This window comes from Setaria viridis, chromosome 3 (genome assembly GCF_005286985.2).
Source record: "Setaria viridis chromosome 3, Setaria_viridis_v4.0, whole genome shotgun sequence".
Lineage (NCBI taxonomy): Eukaryota > Viridiplantae > Streptophyta > Magnoliopsida > Poales > Poaceae > Setaria > Setaria viridis.
In genome coordinates, this window is record NC_048265.2 from 16,748,580 (window position 1) to 16,760,588 (window position 12,009).

Below are 12,009 nucleotides of genomic sequence, written 5' to 3' on the forward strand. Positions count from 1 at the left end.
TACTGAAATTCATGTAAAAATAATTTTTTTTACAAAAGCTTGATGATCTGAGGAAAGATGGAAAATGTACACACTTCGACTAAAACCAGGAAGCCGCATTTGACAGATTTGAGTACCTTGACATGACACATTCGATTCAGAGTTACTCTCAAGCTGTCTGAGAAAAACTAATTATTAGTACTATCTTATCAAGCCATTAGTAGCTACAGTTTGATCCTTGGCAAGCACTCCACTTGGTCTCTATCCGCTTCAAGTGTCCAAATCATGCATCTTTGTCTCCCTTTTTAAGCTCGCCCTCCCCTCTCCTTTGCCGACTCAGGAGAAAAACCTCTCTCAGAGTGTCGTAACTGCTTCTCCTTCCTTCATCCTCTTCCCCTCTCCCAGCTTCCTGAGCTTCTGAAGGTTATCGGCCATGGAAGGCCTCATCCCGTTCATCTACAGGGCCGTCGCGCAGTACAGGAAGGAAGGGCAGGTCTCCTTCACTGACCTCATCTTCGACGAGCCGTCGCCGACGTCCTACTTCCGCCTCCCGGGGGACTCCGGCCGGTACCAGGTGACGGCGAGCGATCTCTTCTCCCGGTCGGCTGTGGACTCCGGTTCGGCCGGCGCTATGCGGCGGTCTCCGGCGAGGCTCCCGATGCAGCGCCGGCGTCCCCTGGACCGTGAACCGTGATAATGGAAGTGCATGCTGGGACTGGGAGCCAAGAAAAGAAAAGCAAGCGAAGGATGGTTCGTAGCAAGCAGTGGGGGTAGTAGTGAGATCAGATATGTTGTGTGTGGATGCAGATGATGCTGAGCAACTGTGAATATTAGCCTAAGTTGCCGTGTAGGTGTACATAATCTTTCTCTGTTTTATTAGCTTGTTATTGTGATCTGCCATGTAATGCATAGGAGCAGATCCTCCCAAGGAGGCTTTGCACCATAGCCTAGAGTGAGAATTGTGTATTATCTGTTGGAATAAAATGCCACACAAATGGTGGAACGCGTGAAAAAGTTCACGCGTTCCAAACTGGTGGTATGCACATTTACATTTACATGTTGCCTACAAGTTCTAGCCTTCTAGGCTTGAACTACACGTAGACGCGTGGGTGCATACAAAGTGGCTATTATATTGTCAGAACTCACACTGCACCCAGTTTGTTCGAGAGAAATTGGAAGAAAAAAACCATCCTACTTCAGTAAGATTAGTTCCTCCTATATTCCAAAGGGAAGCTTTGCCACTCTCTTCGTCAATCGAACTAATTAAGATTGTAGCATTTTAGAGATGCTCGCCGATTTCGTTTCTGAAACCTGTTTCGCTATTCAGGGGATACTTGGAACGATAGAAAGTAGAGGCATATTCAGATTTTTGGGACAGTGCATTACTGCGATCCAAGAGGAAGAATGGGCCAACGGCCTTCCCCGAGGAGCAAATCCGTCGGCCACCATACATAACCCTCCTTTTGGGCTTCATTTGGGCTCAGCCCAAACACCGGCCCACTCTAGCCTTGAGAACCCCAAACCCTCGCTCGTCGTCTCTGCCATCCTCGTCCTGCGCCGCCGTCGCTTTCTTCCTGCTTGCCTCTCCGTCGCAGCGCAGCAGGAGGGAGATTGGCTCCCCGCCCCTGCCCCCCCCCCCCCCCCCCCCCCCCCCCCCCCCCCCCCCCCCCCCTCTTGAGAGGTACGCAACCAGCGGATCCCGTACCCAATCCCTCGTTTTGTAGTTCGTTAGGACTTGGGAGCGACTGCCGTCGTTAGTGGAAATTTGAACCTCCCAGCTATCGGCCTGCTGTGGTGTTACTTGTTAGTGTCTTTTTTTCTGAGCTTTGTAACAAAGGATGTAAACATACGTCCTGATCTCCAACAAAGTAAGCAAACTGTATGATGTTTGTCGAAAGGCCTCTTTTGGATCGTTGCAGATGTTTGCGACCAAAGTTTTGTGTCGTGTGAGGGTTCCTATTGAGAAAGTTGAGTTAGAGCTAGGGGATTTTGATCTGTTCAAATAACCTCTGTCTTGGCTCAAAACGACATTAGCTGTGCAGAGTAATGCTTGGTATTGCTCCGTGCATAATAAGTCGATTTAACAGTCATAGATTGAGATGCGAACTAAGTTCCCCTGCAGCAGCAAGTGTAACCAGTCTAGACAATTGTTCTTAGCACACCAAATGTTTTTGATGAAGTAGCAATGCCATTGTGTTTATTCTCCTTTGGGTCTTGCAAGTCTCTGGTGAAAAGCCATGTGGCTGTTATGATTGTAGGCCAGGGCCACATGAGGGTTCAAGGCTATCTAGTCTCCTATTTTAGGTAAGCAATTACTGTTGTCCTCTCAAAAAAGGAAATGATGGCAGTAATGTTGTTTCACATATTGTGCTACCCATAAAAGCTGTGCTGTCTCTTCCCTGATTTGCACATCCAGTGTTTATTCAGTTTGTGAACTAATGGAACATTATTATTGATAAACCTTGTGGTTGTGGCCTTGTGGGTGAGGATGATTCTGTTTTGCAATTTAATTACATGCTGTGTTTTCTTTTTATTCCTTTCTGTCTATCATAAATGATCTTTTGTTGCTACCTTTTTGAAATGCTACCTGTTAGTGTTACTGTGTTAGTAAACCTCTATTTGATACCTTACTAGTTACTATTTTGTTTTCAAAGTTGTCTCCGCGGCAGTATTACAAGTCTATTGATGCATACCTCTGCAGGTTAGCTAAGGATGGTGAGAGTTAGCGTCTTGAATGATGCCCTCAAGAGCATGTACAATGCTGAGAAGCGTGGGAAGAGGCAAGTGATGATCAGGCCTTCTTCAAAGGTGATCATAAAGTTCCTTATGGTGATGCAGAAGCATGGTTAGTTCTCTTTTATTTACATTTTATTTGGAACTTGTTGAAAGCACGGAAAGGATTCAATGAGTCATGACTGCTGTCCTTTTCTACAGGGTATATTGGTGAGTTTGAGTATGTTGATGACCATCGTGCTGGGAAGATTGTTGTTGAGTTGAATGGCAGGCTGAACAAGTGTGGAGTAATCAGTCCTCGCTTTGATGTTGGCGTCAAGGAAATTGAAGGGTGGACTGCTAGGCTGCTTCCATCCCGTCAGGTCAGTTCCTTTGCTATTCTACACCATTTAGAACTACAGCTCTAACGCTAGGTATCTACACGTATGGTGCAGTTTGATTTAATAATCTAATTACTTTTCACTGTTTTTTGTGCAGTTCGGTTACATTGTCTTGACGACCTCTGCTGGCATCATGGATCATGAAGAGGCCAGAAGGAAGAATGTTGGTGGCAAGGTTCTAGGGTTTTTCTACTAGATGGCAGTTTAATGGAAGGGTTTTGAATCAGTGTAGTAGGATGTTCGTCCCTAACATCGGTGTAGTAGGATTATGCCTGTGTTCTTTTTGGAATGGCATTTATGCTTTTTTGCTTGTAATCCTTCAGTTCAAATGAGCCAGATTGAACAAATGCAATTGCTTTGGATCATACTGGTGCCAGTTTGCTTACTGAGTCTATTGGTCTCTTTCTTCTACCCTCCGTTTGTGTTTAGAAAAGGCTTTCAGCCTTTGTACCATGAAAGTTTTGAGATTTTGGTACTTTTGGATCGTGACAGCCAGATGATTCTATTTCTATTATTGTGTTTTACATTGACGTTACAAAGCTATTGATGCAGCACACTAGATTTGTTTTTGACATTCATGATTGCTAGGTGGCCTGTTTGCTTCATTGCCAAGATTGCATAGGGTTATCACACTTTCTTGCCTAACTTTTCCCGGCACTTCTCGTCTAACTTGTGGCAGAGAAAAAGGTAGCCACAACTTGGCTTGCAAGGATATCTTCCATGATATTATGCGCACATGGTGTATGGTGCACATCCTAGATAAAAGTTTGGCGTGCCAAGTTTTGACCTGGAACCAAATGCTAACTTGACTTAGTAAAACTTATCTAATTGACTTGTGCCAATATTTGGCCATCAACCAAAATGGTCTTGTCTGGACACCAATAATTAGATGCGAGATGCGACTGAGCGTTCATCATGTTTGGACATGGAGCTGTATCTCTGTCTGATGGACTCGCGTAGGCAGTGCTGATACATGCTAAGCTGTTGTGGCTGCCATCCCTGTTCTTCTCAGTTTAGCGGGAGTAAATAAAACCTCTAATCCTTGTACATTATTTCGACGTTAGCTTCTCTACACTGAACGCGTCGGGATTTCTGATGCAGATACGTCATTCAGATGGGTTACTATTTTAGACTTTGTGCAGAACATTGGTGTTTTTTTCACAGAAATTCAAAACAACTAATTTGATGTGAAATTAGCCAACGTGTTCAGTTTAGTCGACAGCATATAGCCTCCAGATGAGCTCGAGCAAATTTTGCATCACCCAATATAAATGTGGTCTCTGTCAAAACTCAATTAAGTTGTTTTATTTAGATTATTTACAATAGAACTGCTTGATTGCAGTGTGTGAGGTCAGCTGGCATCATCCCATAGCTATCAAAAGATAATAATCAGATAGACGTAGAAAGCTGCGTGGTCAAGGCAATTTCCCTTTGGAGACCGACCTCAAAGATAGCAAAATGGCAATTAACTCACCAGCATCTGATGCAAAGCATCTATTCAGCAATTTCTATCATTAGTAATTGTTCACTCCATGGACTTTACATGATCCCAACATTTCCATTCTGGGGCTATGTGGTTTGCTAAATACGTGGTATGGTAAATTTCCTTTGTAAAAGCTACAAAGAGAGAAGAGCAGAAAAAAGAGGTCCTATAAACATTGCTATCCCACGATCATAAACAAAATCAGGACGCAGCCAGGAGCCAAAACATGATCAGGGCTGATGTAGCGCTGAGTGCCCAAGACAGGAAGGCAAATGCTGTGGCGAGCTCGTATTTTCCGCAAGGGAGTTGGGGATACCTTCTGCAGAAGAGCACGTCCTTTTGAAACAGAATTACGACACCACCAGCTGAGCTCGATGCAGCGAATGACAAAATTGCTGTTACCTGCATTTAATAGATTGGCTTCATTAGTACTGCTGAAAACATTCACGTGGTTACACGAACTGTGAACACCACCCAAATGAAAACAGGGCTAGACTCGTACAATTTGATAGACATGTAATGCTGAAATCTGATCGAAACTCAGCCACAGTAAGCTGACATATAGGAGGAGCAAAAATAATGTACAGCAAAACAAACTTTGCCAAGTACAAACTAATATTAACTTCACTAATATGAAACTGTCATTACGTTTCAAGGAGAACAGGGGGGCAATAATCAACACAAGTTCACTCTTAAAACTGCATTGTTGAAGTAGCACTCGTTTAGTATGTGTGGTGCATGGATGTTGAAAATGAGAGAATGAGGCACACAGATTAGTATTACTCCTCCTATCACAGACAAGTGATATTTCTCAAATCAAAAGTATCTAGAACATAACAGCAGCCACCAAAATCTATTGCGATATATACAAAACTTGACTAATCAAGATAAATCTACAAATATCATGTGTTTGGTATCAATATTTACAATAAACTGCTAGTAAAAAGGTTCAAAAGTTTTACATCAAGAATCCTAAAGCATCATTTTTTTAATGCAGGAGCAGCATAGCAAAATTTACGGGTAAACGATAGAGAAAAGAACAGCAAAAGGATCATTCAGTTCGGCTTCTCCATATGGGCAACTTCGGTGCTTGTATAAAACATTGTAACAACACATCCAAGCATACAACTTTATATGTTCATCAAAACAATTAAGTAGAGACATAGAAAACCCTTTAGGAGAAATCGAGACAAAAAGATAGATGACTAGAGTTTCAATACGAATTTAGTCATTACCCAGTCTCCAACGACAAATAAGCTCAACAGAATTGGGCTGGTGAGATCCTTTTTGACTTTGATGGCATATCCATCCAGACATGCAAGTCCAGAGCTCCACAACATCTGAAGTCCCATTGATGCAACCAAGTAGCTGAAATGTGAAAGACCAAATGAGCTCATCACACATTTCAAAGGATAAAGTTTACGAGCCCAACTAGTTGTGCTGATCTGAGTTAACAGCTTACTAGACACCAACAAAAATGCCATCGCTGCAAATAGGTCACCATTAGATGTAGGAATTTGTACATGTGCGGCCCATGTTTCTCTAGCTCCTAACACCATATCAAACAAAATGGCTTTTTGAATACACCTCCAATTTCACCATGCCTATATATTTTTCAAATTACCCACGCAATTGGATGGCCTGACCACAATTTCGTCTGAACTTTCCTCTCAAATGCTGCAAACAGTCCTCCCAACTAAAGCCCCTTACAAACCAACAAAACTCTACCCGGAAATTAACAAAGCCACTTGTTAATTGTCCATCCCTCCTCACTCCAGGGTTCCGCTAAATGAAACTATGATAACTGATGAGTCGACAACAAGGGATCCGAGGCAAAATGGGGTAAGTACCACTCCTGACCGCGTACCATGCCCCAGCTTCAGACCGAAGACGCGGAACCCCAGTCTACTCGCATTGCTCCACCTGAGACGCGAGAGCGAACCTACGCTGTAGATATCGAACTGCTTCCCGGTCGCCGCCAAGGACAGACAGATTCACGAGAAAAGGGAAACCCCAAGCCCCCCAACCAACATATGGCGATGAGGAAGGCTAGAAGAAGAGGTCAACGGGGAGAGGTTTGTGGTTTTCGAGCAGCTTACCAGAAGGCGGTGTAGCTGGCGAATCCGAGCGACGACCCCATGACGCCGATGCAGGCGGCGGCGAAGAACGCCTGCCCCACCCGCAGCACCAGCCCGCCCCACGACCCCGGCCTCCCCGCCAGCCCCGGCATCTCCTCCCTCCGCCCACCTCCCGCCGCCCCCGCCGCTCACTCCCGCCGCCGCCGCTCAGCGGCCGCGCCGATCGGCCATGCGCGCGCGCTCTGATCGGGTGGGCTGGTGGTGGGTGGGCGGATCGCAGCAGGTTTTAGGTGCGAGGCGGAGGGGACGCGAAGGGGATTTCCCTTTAACTAACGAATTGATGACAAGTGCCGAACAGCAGCGGCGTAGCCGAGGGGAGGAGGGCTTGAAATGGGGGAGACGGGAATTTCGGGCGGAGGCTGCTGCTGCCCGTGCCGGCGCCACGGCGGCGGCGGTTGGTGCGACGCTGACGCGCGCGGGCGTGGGGCCCCTTGGGTACTGGATCCCAGCCCCCAGTCTCCCAGACGCCGACGCGGCCGGCCGGGAGAGGGGCCAAAAGGCGCGGCGGGGTTGCGTGCGCTGGCGGCTTCCGCGTGCGCCTGCTGCCGGCGCGGGTGGCCAACCGGGCGGGTGGGTGGCGGTGAGCTATCCGAGTGGCCGCGGTTTTCCGACGTGTAATTAACGAGCGGGGGCCGTACGGGGGACTGGGAGAGTGGGGCGGCGGTCTCTTTTGGCCTTTTTGGGATGGGATGGGATGGGAGGTGCGCTTGCGTGGATGGGGATTAGGCGCACGATCGGTTCGATTTGGCCTTTGGGGTGACAGGGTTTCGCGGATTGGGAAATGATTCTCGTGCAGGGTTTGGGTTTGAGTTACGTTGTGTGCTTCTTTTTTCAGAGAACGTGCACGCCTGATAGAGGTTTGCTTTTGGAACTGGACCGTTTGACAACTGACACGGGACAGGGACCTAATCGGGCGCGGCCAGAGATCGAGTCATCTGAGGGGACTGGGTGCAAATATGCGAATGTTCGTTGTAACTTCTTTTTGCGTCGATTGACAAATCGGCCGGCGGCCTTGAAAGTTTCCTTTTATGAGAAAGGGGATTGAAAGTTCGACGGCTTCATTTGGGAGGGAGTGATCTCTCCCTTCGGCTGGCTCAAAAGGACAGGCGATAGCCGCCGATCGGAAGCACTCGTTTTCATTATAAGAGGAAATTGCAACCACGTCTGGGCTGGGCAGTAATGCGGTGGGCTTTCGAACACGGGGGCTCCGTGCAGGCCCACAGGCCTGTTCCGTGCCGAAACGCCTTTGTCCTGTCCCCGCTTTCACGAAAATCGCGATTGCTGTAGCAAAAACCTCCAGCAATCTCGAGACATCCAACCACCGGCCGAGGTGGCGGGACGAGGCGGGCCCAGCCGCCCATAACTCATCGTCAGGACCACCGCCCCGATCGCTGCCGCATCGGCGTCAGTGACAATGCAGCGCTCGTCGCCGGGGCCGGCCTATAAGTTCGGCGCGGCGTGTAGGCAGCTCTCTGACCGTCTGACGCGACTGGCTTTCCATTACGTGGTACCATCCAAGGGTCCTGTTGTGTTGTGTGGCTCCAAAGGCAGCGCGGATAGCGAGCGTATGGCCACCCACTTCGTCCTCAACACCGGCGCCAAGATCCCGTCGGTCGGGCTCGGCACCTGGCAGTCCGACCCTGCCGTCGCCGGCGACGCCGTCTACGCCGCCGTGAAGGTGAGCCCGTTGTGACCCCCCCCCCCCCCCCCCCCCCCCCGTGTTCTGCGCTGCTGTCCTGCTAGTCAGCACGTGTGGCTGGCATGGCTGTTCATGTCGCCATTTTAGATGCTCATGAGCTCGTCATCCAAGATAAAAATCACCAGTAAACTGGGATGCTAAACTGATGGAATGGACCAATTATCTCGATTCACTTATGTGTTCATCTACGTCCCATTTCGATGCTTCAGCCTACTCATTCTACTACTAGTCTGTTCTTCCTTGATGAATTTGTCCACTATTTTCTAGAGCAAAGGTTCTGAACTTTATCCACCGCTTAACGTGCAGGCAGGTTACAGGCACATCGACTGTGCACAAGCATACAACAACGAAAAGGAGGTGATTTCCTCCTCGCATCTACTCTTTCAGTGCAGCGAATGGTATCACAATCGATGAAATCAATCTGAACGCTGCTGCTCTGCAGGTCGGATTGGGTCTTAAGAGAGTGCTCGACGAGGGCGTAGTCAAGCGTGAGGATCTCTTCATCACCTCCAAGCTCTGGTCAGTCCTCTTCTCTGGTTCCGGGACCTGAACGTTATCGCTCAGTACCTGGCCACTTCCGCTTGCAATAATCTTGGAACATCACTGAATGGCGCGCATCTTGGAACATTTCTGCAGGAACACCAACCATGCGCCGGAGGACGTCCCTGTTGCACTGGACGGCACGCTGAAAGCCCTGCAAACCGACTATGTGGATCTTTACCTTGTCAGTCTGCTAAACTGCTACGCATAAGAAATGCCGTGCATCATCTTGTTACAGTTTCAGAGGAAAAGAAAAAAAATATTCATCTGAAGATGCTGGTATCGTTCGTGTCAGGTCCATTGGCCAGTCAGGATGAAGAAAGGCGCCGGCTTTGGCCCGCAAAGCGTCATCCCGTCGGATATTCCGGCGACGTGGGCCGCGATGGAGAAGCTGTACGACGCCGGCAAGGCGCGCGCCATCGGCGTCAGCAACTTCTCTTCCAAGAAGCTGGCGGACCTGCTCGCCGTGGCGCGCGTGCCCCCCGCAGTGGACCAGGTGGAGTGCCACCCCGTGTGGCAGCAGGGCAAGCTCCGCGCCTTCTGCGAGTCCAAAGGGATACACCTCTCGGTACGCGCAGTTCATCAGTTCACCGAGCCGAGCTCTTTCTTGGGTATTATGGTAGTGTGTGTGACCATTGACCAGTGGTTCTTGGCTGTCGTGTATCGCGTAGGCCTACTCGCCGTTGGGCTCGCCGGGCACGGCCTCAGTGAAGGCCGGCGCGGTGCTGGAGCACCCGGCCGTCGTGTCGGCGGCGGAGAAGCTGGGGAAGACGCCGGCGCAGGTGGCGCTGCGCTGGGGCATCCAGATGGGGCACAGCGTGCTCCCGAAGAGCACCAACGAGGAGAGGATCAGGGCCAACCTCGACGTCTACGATTGGTCCATCCCGGACGACCTGCTCGCCAAGCTCTCCGAGATCGAGCAGGCAAGTGGCACCAGAAATTCAGAAGCTGAACCCATGGCCATGCACCTGCTGCACGGCGAAGTACTTACGGTTTCCTGTTTCGCGACCGTGTTTTTGCAGGAGAGGTTGATTCGCGGGGACTTCTTCGTGCACCCGGAAGGCGTGTTCAAGTCCATCGAGGAGTTTTGGGATGGCGAGATCTGAGTGGCTGACGGGCAGGTCAAGGGGGAAAAATTACTTGGCCAGGCGTACAAGAATAACTTTGTCTGAACTGTGGCAGAAATGAAGTGTACGTGTAACCGGTAATCCAATAAATTGCGCTTTTGCTGGCATTGGCATGGGTTTTGCCGAGGCTGAAATCAGGGACTGTTCCCAGTGCAAAATTCTAGCAAACCGAACCCCGACAGCTGGGGACAGGAGTCACACTGAGTACCCAAGATTCTTCTGCGAAATCGACTCCCGGATGAGGCAATCGTCGCGCACTTTGTTCCCGGGCGATGTGAGGGCTTTCCAGTTTCCAGGATTTCTGATTAGAGGTCCCTGCATTTCTGCAGGCCTCTGCTTTTGGGCCTGTTCGCTTCAGCTTATAAACCGGCTGAAAAGCTGAAACAACTGATTTGTTGTGAGAGGAAAATACTGTTTAGTGGCTGATAAGCCGGCTAAATAAGCTGAAGCGAACAGGCCCTTTATCGATCCATAATTCCATATGCTTCACCCGTGTCGAGACCTCTCAGGCTCACACGCAGCCTTGCGTCTCAAGCCCCTCCCACTATTGCACGGACGGTCGTTGGCGTTCGTTTCAGCATCGACACTGATGCCTACTTCCGACTATATATGTTCCGGCGGTGGTGAAGCTAGCAAAACATAAGCTCGAGCAGCTTACGCTTGAGGAATTTTTTTTTATTTTTAACTTTTTTTATTTTTATTTTTAAAAATAACCTCAGCTGAACTTTATTTGCGGCAGATGACCCTTTTGCCCGCGCCAGACTGCCAGGCGCGGCAGGAAGCCTCTGCCGCGCCACATGCACTGGCGCAGCGGACCCCTGCCACGCTAGCGCGGCGACTCGCCGCACCAGGTGGGCGCTGACGTGGGCGGGCGCTTGCCGCGCCAGGTTGCCTGGCGCGGCAGCGTTGACGCGCCAGCCCGCCTGGCGCGGCAGCGCCCAACCTACACGGGCGCGCCGGCTCCTTCCTCCCTCCCTCCTCCTTTCTTCTTCCTCCAGACACCCCGCGCCCGAAGCTCTTGGCGCCACCGCCCGCCGCCCTACCCCCAAATCCATCCAAAATCCGACGATTTCGGTGGGGGAAAGTTGAGGATTGGTGACCGCTTTGTGTGGACGGTATCCCCTACTTTTTCTCGTGTTTTACCACTGCATTTGGTAGATCGGAGATGTTTAGATGAATTAGGGTTAGGTTGATGATTTCAATGTTGAATGAAATGCAATGGTGTTTTGTGTTAGATGATCCGTAGTTCAGACGCAATTGAGTCTCTGCTCGCGATATTGACGTGTAGAACTTGTTGAATGCTTTGATTTAGGTTATATTTATCCAATTGTGTAGTTTACATGGCATGTATATTTTTTTATATGTTCAATTAATTTGTCTCATATTTTTGTTCCTTAATATAGTTGCTATAGTTGATATGGTTAAGTGTTTGTATTTTGTAGATGGAGTGTTTGCATTTTTTCGAAATGATGTATATAGTTCGTATGGATTACGTGTGTAAAGTTTATTTGTGTATTAATTTTGTGGCACTTGATGTCTAGGTGAGATGACGTCATTTGGTTGTGAATACAAGCGGCCTAGGTGGTATGTGCGTTATGTGGGCGAGTCCAATGCTGCTGGTCCCGTACCTCCTGCCCTTCCGGTACCTCTTTGTAGATGTGGCGTGGAAGCAGAGGTGAAACAATCAAGGCATCCAAAGACAGCCGGAAGAGCCTTCTACGTATGCAAGTGGACTTTTAATCCAATGCCTGCTGCACCTTGTGATTTCTTTCAGTGGATCGATGGACCCGACAAATATGATCCTAGGATCCGCCTATTCCCATATCATAGCACAAAGCTTAAACCATACTATCAGTTTAGGCGTTGGGTTCCTCCTCCACCAAACCCACCTAGGATGACCGAGGAGGAGAAGCAGGAGGCTGCTTGTAGG

The 12,009-nt window shown here is 49.1% G+C and overlaps 4 protein-coding genes across 5 annotated transcripts; 3 read left to right on the forward strand and 1 right to left on the reverse strand.

Annotated features, from left to right (window-relative positions):
- Window positions 1–298: 298 nt before the first annotated feature.
- LOC117847653 (uncharacterized) lies at window positions 299–1,034 on the forward strand. The gene has a single exon (XM_034728893.2). The coding sequence runs from the start codon at window positions 413–415 to the stop codon at window positions 671–673; it is 261 nt and encodes an 86-aa protein (XP_034584784.1). The 5' UTR covers window positions 299–412; the 3' UTR covers window positions 674–1,034.
- Window positions 1,035–1,637: 603 nt separating this feature from the next.
- LOC117850270 (small ribosomal subunit protein uS8z/uS8w) lies at window positions 1,638–3,601 on the forward strand. Of its 2 annotated transcripts, none has more exons than XM_034732090.2 (4): window positions 1,638–1,660; window positions 2,681–2,824; window positions 2,914–3,074; window positions 3,190–3,601. In XM_034732090.2, exons 2-4 carry the CDS (start codon window positions 2,692–2,694, stop codon window positions 3,286–3,288), a joined length of 393 nt encoding a protein of 130 aa, XP_034587981.1. In that variant the 5' UTR covers window positions 1,638–1,660; window positions 2,681–2,691; the 3' UTR covers window positions 3,289–3,601. The 2 variants fall into 2 exon arrangements, with proteins under 2 accessions (XP_034587981.1, XP_072148849.1); XM_072292748.1 differs by lacking the exon at window positions 1,638–1,660 and adding an exon at window positions 1,690–1,847.
- A 972-nt stretch (window positions 3,602–4,573) lies between these two features.
- LOC117850269 (CASP-like protein 5B2) lies at window positions 4,574–7,183 on the reverse strand. The gene is made up of 3 exons (XM_034732089.2): window positions 6,675–7,183; window positions 5,811–5,943; window positions 4,574–4,977 (listed from the first exon to the last, which is right to left on the reverse strand). Exons 1-3 carry the CDS (start codon window positions 6,803–6,805, stop codon window positions 4,777–4,779), a joined length of 465 nt encoding a protein of 154 aa, XP_034587980.1. The 5' UTR covers window positions 6,806–7,183; the 3' UTR covers window positions 4,574–4,776.
- Window positions 7,184–8,152: 969 nt separating this feature from the next.
- On the forward strand, window positions 8,153–10,186 carry LOC117849446 (aldo-keto reductase family 4 member C10). The gene is made up of 7 exons (XM_034731003.2): window positions 8,153–8,391; window positions 8,719–8,769; window positions 8,855–8,931; window positions 9,049–9,136; window positions 9,248–9,520; window positions 9,624–9,875; window positions 9,975–10,186. Exons 1-7 carry the CDS (start codon window positions 8,281–8,283, stop codon window positions 10,056–10,058), a joined length of 936 nt encoding a protein of 311 aa, XP_034586894.1. The 5' UTR covers window positions 8,153–8,280; the 3' UTR covers window positions 10,059–10,186.
- The last annotated feature ends 1,823 nt before the right edge of the window (window positions 10,187–12,009 follow it).

Excerpts from the sequence above, each read along its gene's own strand:
- LOC117847653 (XM_034728893.2), top strand. The coding sequence starts at position 413 with ATGGAAGGCCTCATCCCGTTCATCTACAGGGCCGTCGCGCAGTACAGG.
- LOC117850270 (XM_034732090.2), top strand. The coding sequence starts at position 2,692 with ATGGTGAGAGTTAGCGTCTTGAATGATGCCCTCAAGAGCATGTACAAT. Across the intron at positions 2,825-2,913 it reads TATGGTGATGCAGAAGCATG|GGTATATTGGTGAGTTTGAG; the intron begins GTTAGTTCTCTT and ends CCTTTTCTACAG. Across the intron at positions 3,075-3,189 it reads GGCTGCTTCCATCCCGTCAG|TTCGGTTACATTGTCTTGAC; the intron begins GTCAGTTCCTTT and ends TTTTTTGTGCAG.
- LOC117850269 (XM_034732089.2), bottom strand. The coding sequence starts at position 6,805 with ATGCCGGGGCTGGCGGGGAGGCCGGGGTCGTGGGGCGGGCTGGTGCTG. Across the intron at positions 5,944-6,674 it reads GCCAGCTACACCGCCTTCTG|CTACTTGGTTGCATCAATGG; the intron begins GTAAGCTGCTCG and ends TTCACATTTCAG. Across the intron at positions 4,978-5,810 it reads TATTTGTCGTTGGAGACTGG|GTAACAGCAATTTTGTCATT; the intron begins GTAATGACTAAA and ends TATTAAATGCAG.
- LOC117849446 (XM_034731003.2), top strand. The coding sequence starts at position 8,281 with ATGGCCACCCACTTCGTCCTCAACACCGGCGCCAAGATCCCGTCGGTC. Across the intron at positions 8,770-8,854 it reads CATACAACAACGAAAAGGAG|GTCGGATTGGGTCTTAAGAG; the intron begins GTGATTTCCTCC and ends GCTGCTCTGCAG. Across the intron at positions 9,137-9,247 it reads ACTATGTGGATCTTTACCTT|GTCCATTGGCCAGTCAGGAT; the intron begins GTCAGTCTGCTA and ends CGTTCGTGTCAG.